The sequence below is a fragment of the Fundulus heteroclitus genome, chromosome 20 (genome assembly GCF_011125445.2).
Source record: "Fundulus heteroclitus isolate FHET01 chromosome 20, MU-UCD_Fhet_4.1, whole genome shotgun sequence".
NCBI lineage: Eukaryota > Metazoa > Chordata > Actinopteri > Cyprinodontiformes > Fundulidae > Fundulus > Fundulus heteroclitus.
Window position 1 is genome coordinate 36,065,274 of NC_046380.1, and position 15,691 is coordinate 36,080,964.

Below are 15,691 nucleotides of genomic sequence, written 5' to 3' on the forward strand. Positions count from 1 at the left end.
AAAAAAAAAAAGAGGAATTTCCAAGGACGGAGGAAGATGTTGTGAAATCATATTGCGCATGTGGCCAGCACAGCTGCAGAGGGAGTGAATCGCTCCATGTGTAACAGCATGAATCACTCAGAGTTCCTCAGAAGTCAGATCACACTTTCAGTTCTCTCTCGCTGACACACACACACACACACACACACACACACACACACACATATATGCATATTCCTCCCTCCCTGCCCTGTCCTCTGTTTTTCATACCTCACCTTCCTTATCACAGGTGCAAGCGATGAAGTAAGCACACTAGAATTGCCCACATGTGCAGCATCCACACACACACACACACACACACACACGCACACACACACACACACACACACAGATAACGCACACATCAGTGATCACAATGAACAATGCCGGAGCCATCCACAGTCTCCTCACCAGCATGAGATCATGTGGCGTATTTAACACACGTCGCTCACACACACTTCCTCCTGCCGTTGCTAGCACTCCGGCGCAGGTGGCTGGCTGCAGCAGCCGGAGCAGCATTCCTGCTCAGTTGTTAAGTGACATCTCCTCTGTAGAAGTGTCCTCATCCTCAGTCAGGAAAAAAAAAGGCCACATGACTCACAGGGTTCTTCATCTGACGTGGATCCTGTTTAGGGTTTCAGAAACACTGCTCCCAGGAATGCTTTGGGGCTCATTGTTGCGGTTTTAAAAGGCAACGCGAGGAAACTTGATGGTTCGCATTCTGGCTGCCACTGCGGGCCAGGCTTGACCAGCATCTACAAATGTGAGAGATTTCTTAAAGCAACAACCCACATCTGCACGAGCTATTAATAGAATCGAACACTAGTGGTAATCAGGTCGTCTTCTGGAGATTGGCTTTTGTTGAACCGTCAATTGAACCAAAACTAAGGTTGCACTTTTTCTTTTGTGTAGAAAAGAAATCCGTAGAGACAGGCAGCATTTGGCAGTAGAGTGAGAGTTATGCTCGGATCTTGTGACGCACAAAAATGCCAGTCAGTTTCACCACAACACTTTACCCTAGAAACCTAAAGTTGGAAGAATTTCAAAGAAAACTACAAAAGAAAGCCAGCTTTATATCTGTTCACACCAGCCCAGGAGGGGCCTAAGTCATTCGTAAGTAATGTTGATCAGAAATATTAAATCAAACATGGACTGTTGACATTGTTTTTAACATCTGGGCCCAGTTTCAGAAAGCTGGGTTAGTGGATATTCAGAGTAATTTTTGGGGTAAATTCCTGCATACCCTGGCTTTTCCGTTTCAGAAAGCTCAGAAGCCTTTACCCTGAGTCAAAGTATGACAACAAGTTACTCTGTGAAACAACCCTGCTACCGAGCACAGTTGTTTGGGCTAACCCTGAGTTTTTCCTACCTCTAAGCTGAGATCTTCATAAGGACGTGTCAGAAAAGGCGTGTCCTTTTCTGGAGGAACCTGTATGCTGCAGCGCAAATACTCAACAGAAATCTCTGTCGGGGAGGCTGATCAGACCCTGATTAAATGTCGTATAATTTCTGACTTAATATGTTTTCAAGCGTTTTGGCAGACCATCACTTTATGGCACAACACCGTTTTCCGCTGCCATCAGTGATTTATCTCAATATTCTCAGCCCCCACATTGCTCTTATCACACGAGGGGACGCTCTCAGTTCTGAACACTTTCTATAAGCTGCTCTTCGATTTTATGCCAGCGGTAGCTTTTTAATAACGTAGGTGACCCAGAAAACCCCCGACACAGTTAGGGCTACGGCATATTTCTTCACTTAAATAAAGCCACTTTTACTTCAACTTAAAATAGAAATTTTAAGTTGTGCCAACCTCACTTAAATATAAGTGAGGTTGGCACAAATTATACACCTACAAGAAAATCAGTGTCAACTCCTTTTTACAAGGATGAGTGAAGCCAAATTCTGGCAAAAAGGTGAATGAACATATAAGATATTTCAATAACTCACAGCATGACATCATTAATTGCAAATGTTGATTATAGTCAATTAATACTTTAGTTGATTAATGGTAAATGACTTGTAATTGTATAGCACTTTGTCAAGTCGGACGACCCCCAAGTGCTTTACACTACAGTCAGTCTTTCACTCATTCACACACACATTCACACCCTGACGGTGGTGAGCTATGTTGGTAGCCACAGCTGTCCTGGTCAGACTGACAGAGGTGAGGCTGCCATATAACGCCGTCACCGGGCCCTCTGACCACCGCCAGCAGGCAATGTGGGTGAAGTGTCTTGCCCAAGGACACAACAACGGAGACGGTTGGACCAGGGATTGAACCAGCAACCCTTTGGACACACCTGATCTAGACGATTGCATCATAGCTCTGGTTATATGTGAAGAACTGTTGTTGTGTTGAAAAGTGAACCACTGTCCAGGTCTCAAGTCGTTTGTAGCCTCTAACAGGTTTCCTTCCAGAGTCAACCTGTATTTAGCTCCATCTATCTTCCTGTCAACTCTGACCAGCTTCTCTATCTCTGCTGAAGTGACATAATAATAATAACAATAATAATTGAACATCATTGATCTCACAATGGAGAAATTCACTTCTGCATTTTAACCCATCCCTTTGGGGAGCAGTGGGCTGCCATGTGCAGCACCCAGGGAGCAATCTGGGGTTGAGGGTCTTGCTCAGGGACCCAGAGTGCAGACTGTGGGGATCAAACCGGGTACTCGCAACCTTCTTAGAGCGCAAGCGCTCAGCTCTAACCACTAGGCCACCACTACATGATGATGCTGCCAAAGCCATATCTCACACTGAAGATTAGGTGTTCCAGTGAAATGTTAGTTTGCTACAAGCCAAATGGGTTTTGCCTGTAGGGCAAAACTTTTTATGTAGGTCTCATCAGATCAGAAAACCTCCTAGATGTGTCTTCTACGTGGCTAGTGGTAGACAGATGACTTCTAATGACCGTCTTTTAACAATGGCTTTAATTATTGTTATTTTCATTACAAGAACCACAACACAAAAACATACACGCATGAATTTTATTCATTCATGCATGAATTTCACAAGTTTCGAAAGTGGTTGAGCAACAACGACGGTGATTCAGAGCTAAATTCCTTTTCACTCAGAAAAAAAGCTACCTGTGATGACATGTGGGCTGCTGATTTGGAGCATTATCAAGAAACTGGAAAAGGGTGGTGAAATCTCTATCCGTTAAAATTAGGGCTTTAAAATGTATGTAGATTTTAAAATCTCTAATGGTAATTCAATAGCTAGGTACGCCTAGAGTTGGTCGCAGAGAATCGTGTCGCCCTGCGAGGCAGCCATGTCACCCTGTGTGCCTGAGGACTGGTCAGTGCGCTGCTTTGTGTGGTCCAGTCTCCCCCTTTTTCCTCCCCCAAGGGAGGAGTGATGCTAAGGACTCCTTCGTTGCCTTGATATCAGGAGTGCTGGAATGGACAGAGTGCTACAAGGAAAGGGTGGGGGTCTGAGTAGGGAGCCGGGTCTCCTTAGTTGCCAAGCGAACACCATATGGGCAGCTCACTGGTGTTACTGGGGCCCCAGGGCAGTTCCCAGAATTCACATGATAATGAAGCCCGGGGCCATTCATGGCGCTGGCCTAAAGCTGGGGCTAAGAGCTTTTGATAGCCCCCAGCAGCCTGTAGGCCTGCCCACCCTGGGCCCGGCCAGCTTTCCTGCCAGGCACAAACCACCTGTTTGATTTTCCCAGGGCCCTGCCACTGTGGAGGGAGAGGGGAGAAAGAGAGAGCAGGGAGGGGGGGACACCAAAGGAATGTCTCCCTCTTACTTTGTCACTGAGTGTGTACTTCCCATTCACTTCCTCTTTATAATCTGAAAGCCCACCCCTCACGTGCACGCTCACACATACACACAACGTGTCCAACCTAGATGCACAGACGAACACACCCCCGCTGACCCACGCACTGGCTCTTTTGCCCTTTGTTTAACTCCCCAAAAACAATCTAAGAAGCGAGAAGAATGAGGTTTAAAAGTAGGGCACCTTCTGCTGCATCAAAGATTCACACAAGCAGACTCTTGGAAGGGAGCCCTCTTTAAAAAAAAAAAAAAAAGCAGGACACTTGTCTTAACTGTGTGTTTGTCTACCATACGTGGGAACCAGAGGAGAATCTTCACTGGGCAGCCAAAGGGGACAGGGAGACTGGCAGTATAGGGGGGGGACATCAGACCAAAGCTGGAGGTGGGGTGGGCAGAGGGGGTCTGCATGAGAAGCCGATGTACTGTTGGGTGGGAACAAGGTTAGGGGATAAAGCCTATGGAGCTTGCAGGAGAGGTTCATGTATAGCATGTTTACAGGAAGGACACATTCCTTTACCGTGAGAATGGCTGCTTGATGCTCAGCAAACAACACGGGGAACGACGGGACAGATGGCCTGAACCTGCAGTACCAGAGAACAATATTTCTGTCACTGAGGTGGGAAGATGAAAAGGGTTTAGGGTTAGTTAGATTTGGCTATGAGGCGCAGAAAAATGCCATTTGCATATAAAACGCCAGCTGAATGTCAGCTTTCTTCTCTGCAAAGCTTCTCTGGCTGGATATTTCCTGTTGCAAAGTCGCAGGAGGGGATCAACAGTAGCCAAACGCACACCCACAGGTGCACAGGTGTGATGGCGTGTGCTTCGCAGTCACTTCCAGTTCCCAGTGTGAAGGCGGGGCAGCGTTCCTACAGTTTAACCTGAAATGCAGCCTTGCTGGGGGCTAAACACCTGCGCTGCGCTGACAGGGTTTCAGAGAATGGACTGGGTGGGAGGCACGAGTTAGCTGCATGCACCTTTACCTGAAAGGGTTTCTGGTTACTGTAGTCCCCTGGCTGAGCGGCTTCCCTTTGCAAACAATTCGGGTCAGGTGTATGAGAAACTTAAGCATTGAAAAACATTACAATAAACTTCTCCTGTGACAAGAACACACACACACACACACACACACCTACACCTGTTGCACCTGCGCTACCTTATGTGGGAAGCATGAAAAGATTCCCACACCCAAGTAAATTCACTTCCTCCACAGCTTTGACAAACAGCAACAACAAACAGGAGGGAGGGAGAAACTGGAGGACGTTCCGACCACAGCTGGGCCAGCAATGGGCCGTTGAGGTGGAACTCAGGCGTCAAGAGCATCAGGAGAAAGAAACAAAAACTCCCCGAGGCTCAAATAACTTGATTATACCGGCACCACAATCAAAACAAAAGTGGCAGCCCCAATCTGTTCACTGTCAATGGCGGCTCTCATTTGTCAAGCCCATCCAAGAGGTTGGTTCTCAGGCGACTTGCACAATGCCCGGTGACAAACAGGAGGGCTCTCCTTTTTAGCCCTGCCTGCCACTGGGAAGCCCATCTGAAGTATTAATCTTTTGGTGGAAGAGTGGAGGAGAGGGCTCAGCCTGGCCGGGCCTTTGTCCCGGGGCCTGGGCCCTCTGAATGGGGCTTTGTCAGCTCACCAGCTGCCACTGTCCACGCTCCATCTTTGGACTTTGGCTCCCATGTCCCCCTGGCCGTGCTGACTGGACGCCTCTGTGCAGCTGTGGGGATGTGTGAATGTGTGTGTGTGTGTGTGTGTGATGGGACGGAGAGAGGTCAGGTGACAAGCCATTTGTCTCACAACACGCAGGGATACTCACAAATATGTGGCTAAAAACTGGGCCTTACTTGTCATTTTAAAGCAGGACGTTCAGTTGCCATGGAGTTTCAAGCAAAACACGATGGATGTTTTTTTGTTTTTTTTAGTTTGGTGTCATCTGGAAAACATAACTGTAAAGAAATCGAATGTTATCTGAGAACACTGTTGGTTACATTTATCCTGTGTTCTTTGGATTTTGAAAATACCTAAAATCTGTTAACCTATCCTACACATGAGTAAAAGAAAACACAATATATTCATCCTTAATTATCCCCATCTAGTCTAACAATCATGTTGGAAGAGTAAATTAGAAATTGAGCGAGAACAGAAGAGCCTATTTATTTGTTCCACATCTTCCTCTTACAGCAGGGGGGCAGCTGGCCAACAGCAATCAGCCCTGTCCCCCATAGGCATCCTCTGGCTACCAGCTGGGAACAGCTGGCCTCCCCTTCTGCTACCAGCAGAACCAGGCCCTGCTGGAAGCCCTACAAAGGAGAGGGCCTCATAGCATGTGACAAACAAGCAGCATTCACTGGCAGACAGGTCGGGCTAACGAAGAAGGCTCATTAGGCTTCATTTACAGTTTCTATAGAGGTCCACCGATTGTTCGGTCCAGGAAGGGAGGTACTGCCCCTTGTTTCCTTGGAACAGTGGCGCACCTCTGCAGGTTTTGTCTCCAGTGTCAGCATCACTGCGAAGCCCGCGTTGACTCCTGTGCCGGACCAGGGTGTGACGTCGATGGCGAACTGTTGCTATGTTTAAACAGCTCGGTAGAGGGGGGTGAGGTGGGATTGTTAAATAGTCGCTAGTTGTGCAGGGGGTGATGACCACTGAACGGAAACAGGGCTCTGGCGTTATTAGATTTCTAACAAGCCGTAACACTGTCTTCCATTGTGTCTCCGTCCACCCTCGTCCTCCCCCCAATTCCCCTGAAACAGCGAGAAAACTACGAGTCTTCCCCTTTTGCCCCCCACCCTTTTTGCCCACCTCCAACCAGCACACACATGCACATAAACACGCACACTCACCCCCCCAACTAAAGTTCTCTCTCCAGGCAATTGCCACTGGAGTGGAAAGTATTCCAGAGCACAATGCCCATGCTCTCAATGGGTGCTTTAGCATGCCACCAGTGCGCTGTCACCAGCAGATGGGGAGCTAATTAGAAGCCATTAAAGGGCTTTGATAGTGTGTGTGGGAACCAGGCGGAGGGCGATGGCCACAGGGTGTAAAGGAGGGGCGAGGTTTTGGTCCACAGAGATACAGAGAGCACAAGCTGGCCAAGGACGCATAGCAGAGGACACCTGTGGGGCTTCAAGGATCTCTGTGAATTTCCGGCGAGCACCAGCTATCAGATGGTAGATAGCTGCCCTGTAACCTACGCCTGGCTCTCAGGAAAAGGGCATGCATCTACCCGCCAAGTCTGGCTGTCTGAACACAGGGAAAACACCCCAACAGGCGGCACCGAGGCTCCAGTCGGTCTGCCCCGCCGATGACACATCCCTAAACTAGGGCTCCCACAGGAAGTGAGTGCTAACCGCCGGTCCTCAGACATTACAGGGCTCCAGGCTGGCCATGGAGCTACCATGGCCAGGCCAGGCATCCCAGCACAAATGGGGGGGAAAACACACAGATACACACCAGGAAACCCACGGCAGCTTTACAAACATCCATAAACTTCCTGCACTTGTGCGTTCTGCTGATGCATCTCAAATGTCACCAGTCAGTCATCGTTCAGACGTGACACTGCTGCGTGTTGTATCTGACACCCCGTCCACCCCTCCCCACCCCATACGAGCCTCTCCACACACACCTGCACACAGGTGTGATCATTATCGAGCAAACAGGAAGAGCCTGACTGGGAACTGGAAACTAATCCCACAGCTGCGGGGAGATGACCTATGTGCAGGAGCGGGTTTTAGTGAAAATTGTTGAAAACTTTTCCCCTCACAATCAAATTCTTTTGCAGGAGCATATCTCAAAAAGTTTAATCCATCGAAGAAAAGGATTTATTCAACGCCTTTGCTCACTTTCATGTTTCAGGAAGCTGTACGGCCACCACACATTGTTCTCACAGCAATAAAAACAGCAGCAAAAGTGTCAAAGCATTGCTGGAATGTCCTATTTCCTATGAGTGAATTCCTGCACCAACGTGGCTTCCTGTAGTTTGCTTTTGTAGATCTTTACTCGCTGCAACAATAAAGAGGAGGGCGTATCGGCTAACAACGTTTCCACGCCGCCGTGTAAAAACAATTTCTCCAGAGAAATGCTACCGGGAAAGAGTTTTAAATATAACCAAGACACACATTGTGTTGCAACTAGAATACAAGTGTTGCCTTTCTGTTTTTTTTGTTTTTTTTTTTTTTGATGGATGTGCAATGTTGCAACAGCGCTTGCACAAACAGTAGCCGGTCACAGCGGCGGAGCACGAAGCGATAATCAGCTCATATATGAGGAGTCTATGGGGAAATGAATCCAGTGTCTGTGATGGGGGAGCTGGGAGAGGGGCACTGACATTCTGTCAGTTAAAATCAGGAGCTAATATGTTTCACTTTTCTTTCCCCTCCTCTGCCTCTCCACTCTGTCTCCTCTCTCTCTCTCTCTCTCTCCCTTTGCCTTGATGTGCTGTAAACAGGCTAAAAAGGGCCCAGCTGTGTGGAGTTATTGTTGGTGTCAGTAGGAAGTGCTGATAGCTTTTGCAGCTGAACAAAAGCTGGATGAGGGGAGTGGAGGGGTGCTCCAGACACTGTGGCTCCAGCCTAGATTCTCTCCCACAATCCCTGCACCGCACTCCCATTGTTCTGCCCACCCAGCCCTTCCCTCCGCCCTGTCAGCTGCGACCTGGGACAGAGGGCAAAAAAGAGGCAGAAAGAGACACACACACACAGGGAAAAAAAGTTTTTTTTTTTTTTTTTTAAAGTTTATAAAGGCTACTGGGAGAACTCAAAGAAACAGCTAGCGGTTGTTAACTTTGTTCATTTACCTGTGGCATTCTGCAACAACTGTGAAGATATAAGCAGGGACTGCCATGCTTATGCTCACCAAATTGCATTTAAAATTCTGCATAAAACAGCATTGCGTCCAAAAGTTGCTAAAACAGAGTTTTACACGTTCTTTTTCAAACAATTAAAAAAATGTTAAGTTGCATGTGTTGGAAAATATCAAGAGATTTATTCTGTCCTTATTTCAGTAACATTTCCGGCATCAACGTCACTGAGACTAGTTGAATAAATTTGCGAAACTAGACTATATTCTCATATAATGTAGCGCGACTTACTTTATGAAAACATGACATAGCTCAGAAGAAAATGGGGAAAATACTGAAGCATAGCGACATACCGCCAACACCTTCTACCAAAGGACATGGTTACACATACAGTGTATACATTCTGACATGCTCTAAAACCTAATGTGTTATGTCCTAAAGGAAATTGCTGGGTTAAGGCTGCCAGGGCAGGAGTTGGGTATTTTTAACCAAATATTGGGTCAAACGCTGTGACAGAGCTTGTTGGGTTAGAGAAGAGACCAGATGGAGCCTGATCTTTCTTCCCAGGCTGCCATTTTGAACTGTAAAACAATGATGATGACACTCCCACAGGGTAAAAGAAGAAATTTTAAAATGGTAAAGTGATATAGTTTAATAATGTTAATGTCAGTGGGTTTTGTTAATGACTTTAGATGGCACAAGAGAACCGGTTTGTTTGTGTGCTTAAAGGCTTAGCCGGCCAGCTGCTAAGTAGCTAGCACAGCAAGCTAGTGCTAGCATTGTTCAAAGTTCACACTTTAAGCAAAGAGTTGGTCTAAAGATACAGGCTATATTCTATAGCATTAGAAATGTTTTTTTTATTTGTTATCTTTTCTTGTGTTTAGTTTAAGAAAATTAAATGAAATTCATTTTGGCTGACATGGCAGTGCTGTTTGTCTAGATATTTAAGTCCAGAGCATTTCTTTTTGGAGTTAAAATCGTCTCCCTGTGCAGCCAAAGAAAAAGGGTCGACAAAAATCCTAGATTTTACCCCAGATAACCTATATTTAGGAATAATGTTACGGTTTATGTTTTTCAACCCAGTCTTTGATGACCTCGCAGGTAGACATCAACCTCTTTGACCGGATTAAATCCATAAGTACTCAACCATATTGGGTTCAATGAATGCAGGGCTGGAGTGATCCGTGTTTGAGTCGGGGCCAGGTTACCAAAATAACCAAAATAGGGCTCAGTTTAACCCAGCGGTTTTCAGTGTGCATGGCTTTACTTTATGGGTGATATTTTAAAACAGCAACGTTGCTTCCATTTAGAAACATTTTTAGAATATTTATTTAGGAACAATCAGAAATGTTTGCAAATCATTTTGGTCGTGCTAATGAGATGTGAATGAAACTTAAAACATATTTTTATGTCGTTTAAAAACATTTCTGCACATAGATTTTGTAGATAAACCTAAAAGGGGCATGTCTATTTATTTTCTTTGCGGTGTTATAGGCTATGTTTATTCTCTCTCATTCCCTTATGCAGAGCGTTGTGTTGATCTTTTAACGTTCCGCGCAAATAAAAGTTGAAAATTCCTGCAGATGAAATAAAACGCTTGCTCTGAGCCTTTTATAGCAACCACAAGGACTTAAAGCAGTGAAAGTGGGGCTGTCTGCAGGAATGCTCCAGTTGTTCCCTGGTAAAAACGGCATAATGAGGAGCCTTCCTCCTTTGTTACCCCGCTGTTAACCGGCTGACAGCGCTTTGCTCCGCAGGTGCGCTGGGCGGTAATCTCATCCCGCTGCTTTAAGGTGATAAATGGACGAGAGAGAGGGAGAGAGAGAGAGAGAGAGAGAGAGAGAGAGAGAGAGAGAGAGAGAGAGAGAGAGAGAGAGAGAGAGAGAGAGAGAGAGAGAGAGAGAGAGAGAGAGAGAGAGAGCTGCTGCTCCTCCACGCAGGTGAATGGAGGAGTTGCAGAGCGCGAGCCCTCTTGTTTGAAATCTCCATGGAGACCGCCCGAGCGGCGCCAGGCTGACAGGCGTCAAGGCTCGGATGAATGGGTGACGTCAGCGCGCTGGCGCCTGCCAGTCTGCTCTGGCTTGTTTGGACAATCTGGGAGGAGGAGGAGGAGGAGGGAGGGAGGAGGAGGAAGGCTCGGAACAGAGCGATGTGATCCGAGTTTCGTGTGCACACAAGGCTGAGCACACACTGCAGAAACATGTGAAGGAATCCGTGAAGCTGCTGCTCACACTGGCTTTCCTTCAGCCCAAACGCAGGAAAGAGAGAAAGAGAGAGGGAGACTCTGTGCTTTTTTTTCTGAGCATAAAGAGAGCTTTGAGTTTCATAACCACAGATTTCGCCCAGAGAGCGTGACGTTGGGATGAATTTTCCAGATCCGTCGAACAGATCGTAACGCTCCTAAGTCCTTAATGATCGGGTCAATCCAATAAAGTCCCGGAGTGAGGAAACACGACCAGCCAGAGCCGGCCCGGCGCTGCGCAGGGCTCAGGGCACGATGGGATCAGGGGGAGGGGGGGGGGGCAACTTCCAGTTTTAATGTTTTCACATTTTAGATTTAAAACAACTAGCTTTATAATTTATTAGACAGCCTGCAATAACTTCCTTTAATTAACTAAATCAGAAAATATATTTTTATTTTCAATCCCAGCAGGTAGCCTACATCAACACGTCTACATATTAAATAGCAAGAAATAATATACAAATCCTAGTAATAAGAAATGTTTAATATTTTTTAACCCTACACTTTCCCATTTGGCCACAGGATAGAGGGGCATTTATTTATTTCTGTGTTTAGAAAGATTGGTTGTAACATCTCTACCAAGCCTTTGTAAATAAAATCCAGCATCTAGCTCAAGTGTTTCTATGGGTTCTTTTTTTTTGTTAAAATAAATTAATTTGCACCTCTGTTGTCTGATAGAAGGACACGGTGAAAATCTGTTGCTGTTATCTGGGCCAGATCTTCCTTGAAAAGGAGGTCAGAGAATTCAATGAAATAAGCATGATTAAATGACAGTTCAGACACAGCTGCCATCGTGAAAATGTTATTTTCACGATGGCAAACCTGTTTAGTGAATGGTGTGGGAAGTCTTTTCTAAAGGCTTTACAGGCTGCAGTGTGAAATTGACAATTACAGCAAGAAACATGGCTTTGATGCCAGATGAATAGGAATGATTTAAAAAGTATCTTCATCAGGTCCTGCCTGACCAATTCTACTGGCACATGAGCTCCAAGCGGGTTCCTCTGTGGCTCAGTAACATTTCCGCATCATATGTCAATAAAAGTAGTGGCCTTTCACCAGCACACTTACATAATCATCCACTTTCACTTTAAAATACTACAAAGAAGTCTGACTGCTCGGGAATATATATATATATATATATATATATATATATATATATATATATATATATATATATATATATATATATATATATATATATATATATATATATTGTAAGGATAGACTGAATAATTAGCTCTGTGCAGATTAGACTGCAATGTGAAACTAGCAATATTAAATAAAATATTGTATAGATGGATACAAACTTGAACAAAGTGAGCTAGTCAAAATGTTTATTTCACCTTGAAATCAGAATATTGCTTTTAGAAACAGATCAAGGAGACTTCTAACGTGTGATTTGGGCCAAACATTGAACAGGCAAGCAGATCAAAAAGAACTGTTCCCGATCAATTTTCATGTGTTGTCTAGTTATGTATGTTTGGAGCATGTTGATAACAGATAACAGTGAATGTATTTTCGTTATTAATAGTATATTTTTATTTATAATGTATAAATATATAGACCATATCATGTGTTCAGATGTCATGATCCCCATCTGCTCCTTTCTCTTCTGCCTTGGGCCGGCTCTACAATCACTGACCCCCTCCTGCTGGAAAAAAAAGATGACCGTTCTCTCCAGACCGTGTGATTAATTCCCTGAAATCTACTGTACCATTGTCTGGCACATCTGCAGCGCCATCAACAATCGTCAAAGGCAAATCTGGGGCACCGCGGTGGCCTAATTGCCATTAACCATTCACCCTATTCACTCCGTCCCATCCCACACACATTCTCACAGCGCAAGGGCCCAGCCTTCACCACCCATTGACTGTCCCCGGGCAATCCACACCTGCAGAGTCCCCAAGCCGTGGACAGCTGGATTCCCACATATTACCCATAAAAGACACACATTTGTTTCCATTTGTAACGCCATCCCTCAAACAGATTGTAAATTCCGATAACCAGCCGAGCGCAGACATTGGCTGACAGCGCGGCTTCGGACCGCCTGTCATTGGCTGCCTTCCTTCAAACGGGACATCTCGGACACGCCCCCTCCGAGCGGCAGCTGCTATAAAAACGAGGAGGCTTCCCCATGTGGACGTTGCGAACTGTCAACACAGACTAGTCAAGATCTGGGAGAAGAGAGAAACCCAGCGCGTCTTTTTTAAAAAAACCTCTCCATCTCTGGAAGCTACAGACACCATGAAGGTTGTTGGATCTACCTGCGCCCTGAAGAGCAAGGTCGGTGGCGAGATTGGCCTGTCCGAGCAGAGCCTGGCCATCTCCAAGTGCAAGATCCCGCTGCTGGACGAGCAGATGAGCGTCTTCCTGCAGGACATGAACAGCTGCTACAGCAAGCTGAAGGAGCTGGTGCCCACGCTGCCCACCAACAAGAAGGCGAGCAAGGTGGAGATCCTGCAGCACGTCATCGACTACATCTGGGACCTGCAGGTCGAGCTGGACGAGCCGGAGAAGAGCCGCCAGCAGCACTCCGTGCCCCGCACGCCGCTGACCACGCTGAACGCGGAGCTCGCCAGCATCGCTGTGGAGGTAAATGTCTCCTCGCACGTGTTGCAGATTAGATCGAAGCGTCCAGCAAGCCCGAGTTCACGGGTGTAAAGCGTTCGGGTGCATGACAGCAGGCGTGCGTAAAGCTGCCAAAACCCGTGCGTAAAAGCGCATTCTGTTCATGTCTGAAACGGCTCTGTGTCTGTCACGTGTGACCAACATGTACTGACCGGCTGCTCTTTTTCTCTCTCTCCTTCTGCAGAACGGCTGCTCAGAAGAAAGGATAATGTGCCGCTAAGAGCTGATGGTGCATCTTCCCCATCATCGACCCCCCCAAAAAGCGTGCGCCCGCGGACAACCAACAAGGCGAGCCCGGTGTGACTTCTGGACCACATCGAAATCTAGCGCCTTTGAACTGTGTAGGGATGTTCAAAACTCCCAAAAATCAAATGCTAGAAAATCCGACTGGACACCATCCGGCTGCGGTGGACTCTTCGCTCACGGCTCTCGATTCATCCGAGGGCTCTGAGAGCGGTGGTGGTGTCCAGATCTGGAGACTGGGTTAGTCAGGGGGACCAAGGAAAAAAGTTCAGAGCAACCAGCTTCAGTCTGTTGCTTGTAGAGTTTTCTAAAGCTTGTTTCTGTCATGCTCTTTTGTATTTTGTGTAAATCCTATAAAGAATTCAAACATTTTGTAAAAGAAGAAAGATAAATTTCTCAGATTCCTGAGTGACAAACTGTATTGTATATTACAATGCCACAGTATGTGAAGATATTGTTTTCTTACAATGTACTTTATTTGCGTTTTTATTAAAACAAGAACACTATTTTTGTTGGAACAAGAATCATGGTGTTTGTCTGTTTCTGGTGGGTGGTTGTGGTGAGCTTTAAATGAGTTTATCTGCCAAGACAAATACTGACCAGTCTCTGCTATACATTTTTTTTTTTTTTTTTTTTTTTTTTTAACTGGGGAGTGAAAACATGACACTTAAAAAGCCCTCACTTCTACCAGGCCCTGTTAACATTCAGGCAGCCAAAGGCGGCTAAAGATCTAATGTGGTGGTGGGCAGCATTAAACTTTGGGGCCCCCCATTTTTGGTTACCACAGCCACACTGTCTCCCTTTAAATTGTGAAAGCGTGGCAGTTTGTGTTTTGCATATGATGCCGGTTTGTTAGTGGGCTAACGAGCCGTTTTGCTTGACCATCACATTCGCCTCGCATGATTTAATTCAGTAGCAGTAAAAAATCCCTTATATACTCAGCCAGTGTGCTAGCTGTGTCTGCACAGCAATTTCAATGCAGCCTTAAGAGTGAGAGGCCAGTCTAATTGGTCATTTATTGCCTGCACATGGTGCACTCCAGCACAAGCGGCAAATATTCTGTGACGCTACAGTCTACCCATTTATCAGGTTTTTAAAATCCCAAGTAAAGTTTAAATTCCTACCTGGGGAAATTTCTGTTTAAAAGTAGCCTCGTCCTTGGTAGGTTCTAACCAAATGTCTTGCTCTTCAAATACACCTTCAGCACATCAGTAAGCACATTCTGAAAGGAGTGCAACTTTTTGGGAGGTATTTTGACTTTTCAAAAGATTTTTAAAAAGAAATTTCCTTTTATTTGGCTTACAAAGTGAGTACTGCAGAGAACCCAACACGTGTGAGGGTCCAAAATCAGACCTTCAACACCTCAGATACTCGTCATTCATCCGAAGAATGGGCTTGGATCTCCCTTCCCTTAGGCCGGCTTCGCAGGTGACATCCAACCGCAGCTGGCGGTAAACATAATGGCTCATATCCATGCAGTTAAATTGCTCATTTGCTTCTCTGTGGGCCATTAAAGTCTCACATTACAAGAGGAAGCGGAGGCCTTGATGAACACAGGCAGGTTTAGTTCAACTTTAAAAGCAGAAACGACTTTATTTCAATATTCTACAGGAGACAAATGACCGAAAAAAAGGCTTATGAGGAAAAGAGGAGAAAACAATCGAAAAGTGGGGCTTGTTTCACGTCATAACATCATTTGAATGTGCCTTTCCAATGTGTTATCGCGTAAATCTGCAGCTCCTTTTCGGCCTCTCTTTCTCTCTCTCTCTCTCTCTGTGGTTTAAAAAAAAAAAAAAAAAAAAAAAGGAGCTTTGGCGAGGCGATTCGCTCTAAGATTTATTCAGTCTCCCTGGTGCAATGTTTTTCCCATTTCCCTGCGGTGCGATGCGCACAGCTGCAGCCCCGGCGCGGCCAGTGTGTGATTGTGTTTGTGTGATAGCTTTGTGCCAAGGGCAGGGGAGGGCGGCGGGG

At 45.9% G+C, this 15,691-nt stretch overlaps 1 protein-coding gene across 1 annotated transcript; it reads left to right on the forward strand.

The window, feature by feature from the left end:
• The first annotated feature begins 12,981 nt into the window (after nucleotides 1-12,981).
• Nucleotides 12,982-14,244, forward strand: id1 (inhibitor of DNA binding 1, HLH protein). The gene is made up of 2 exons (XM_012858341.3): nucleotides 12,982-13,441; nucleotides 13,662-14,244. The coding sequence occupies exons 1-2, from the start codon at nucleotides 13,094-13,096 to the stop codon at nucleotides 13,695-13,697; spliced, it is 384 nt and encodes a 127-aa protein (XP_012713795.2). The 5' UTR covers nucleotides 12,982-13,093; the 3' UTR covers nucleotides 13,698-14,244.
• The last annotated feature ends 1,447 nt before the right edge of the window (nucleotides 14,245-15,691 follow it).

What these genes read in the sequence shown, in the direction of transcription:
- id1 (XM_012858341.3), top strand. Translation starts at nt 13,094, where the DNA reads ATGAAGGTTGTTGGATCTACCTGCGCCCTGAAGAGCAAGGTCGGTGGC. An exon ending in TCGCCAGCATCGCTGTGGAG is followed by an intron (nt 13,442 to 13,661) that starts GTAAATGTCTCC and finishes CTCCTTCTGCAG; the next exon opens with AACGGCTGCTCAGAAGAAAG.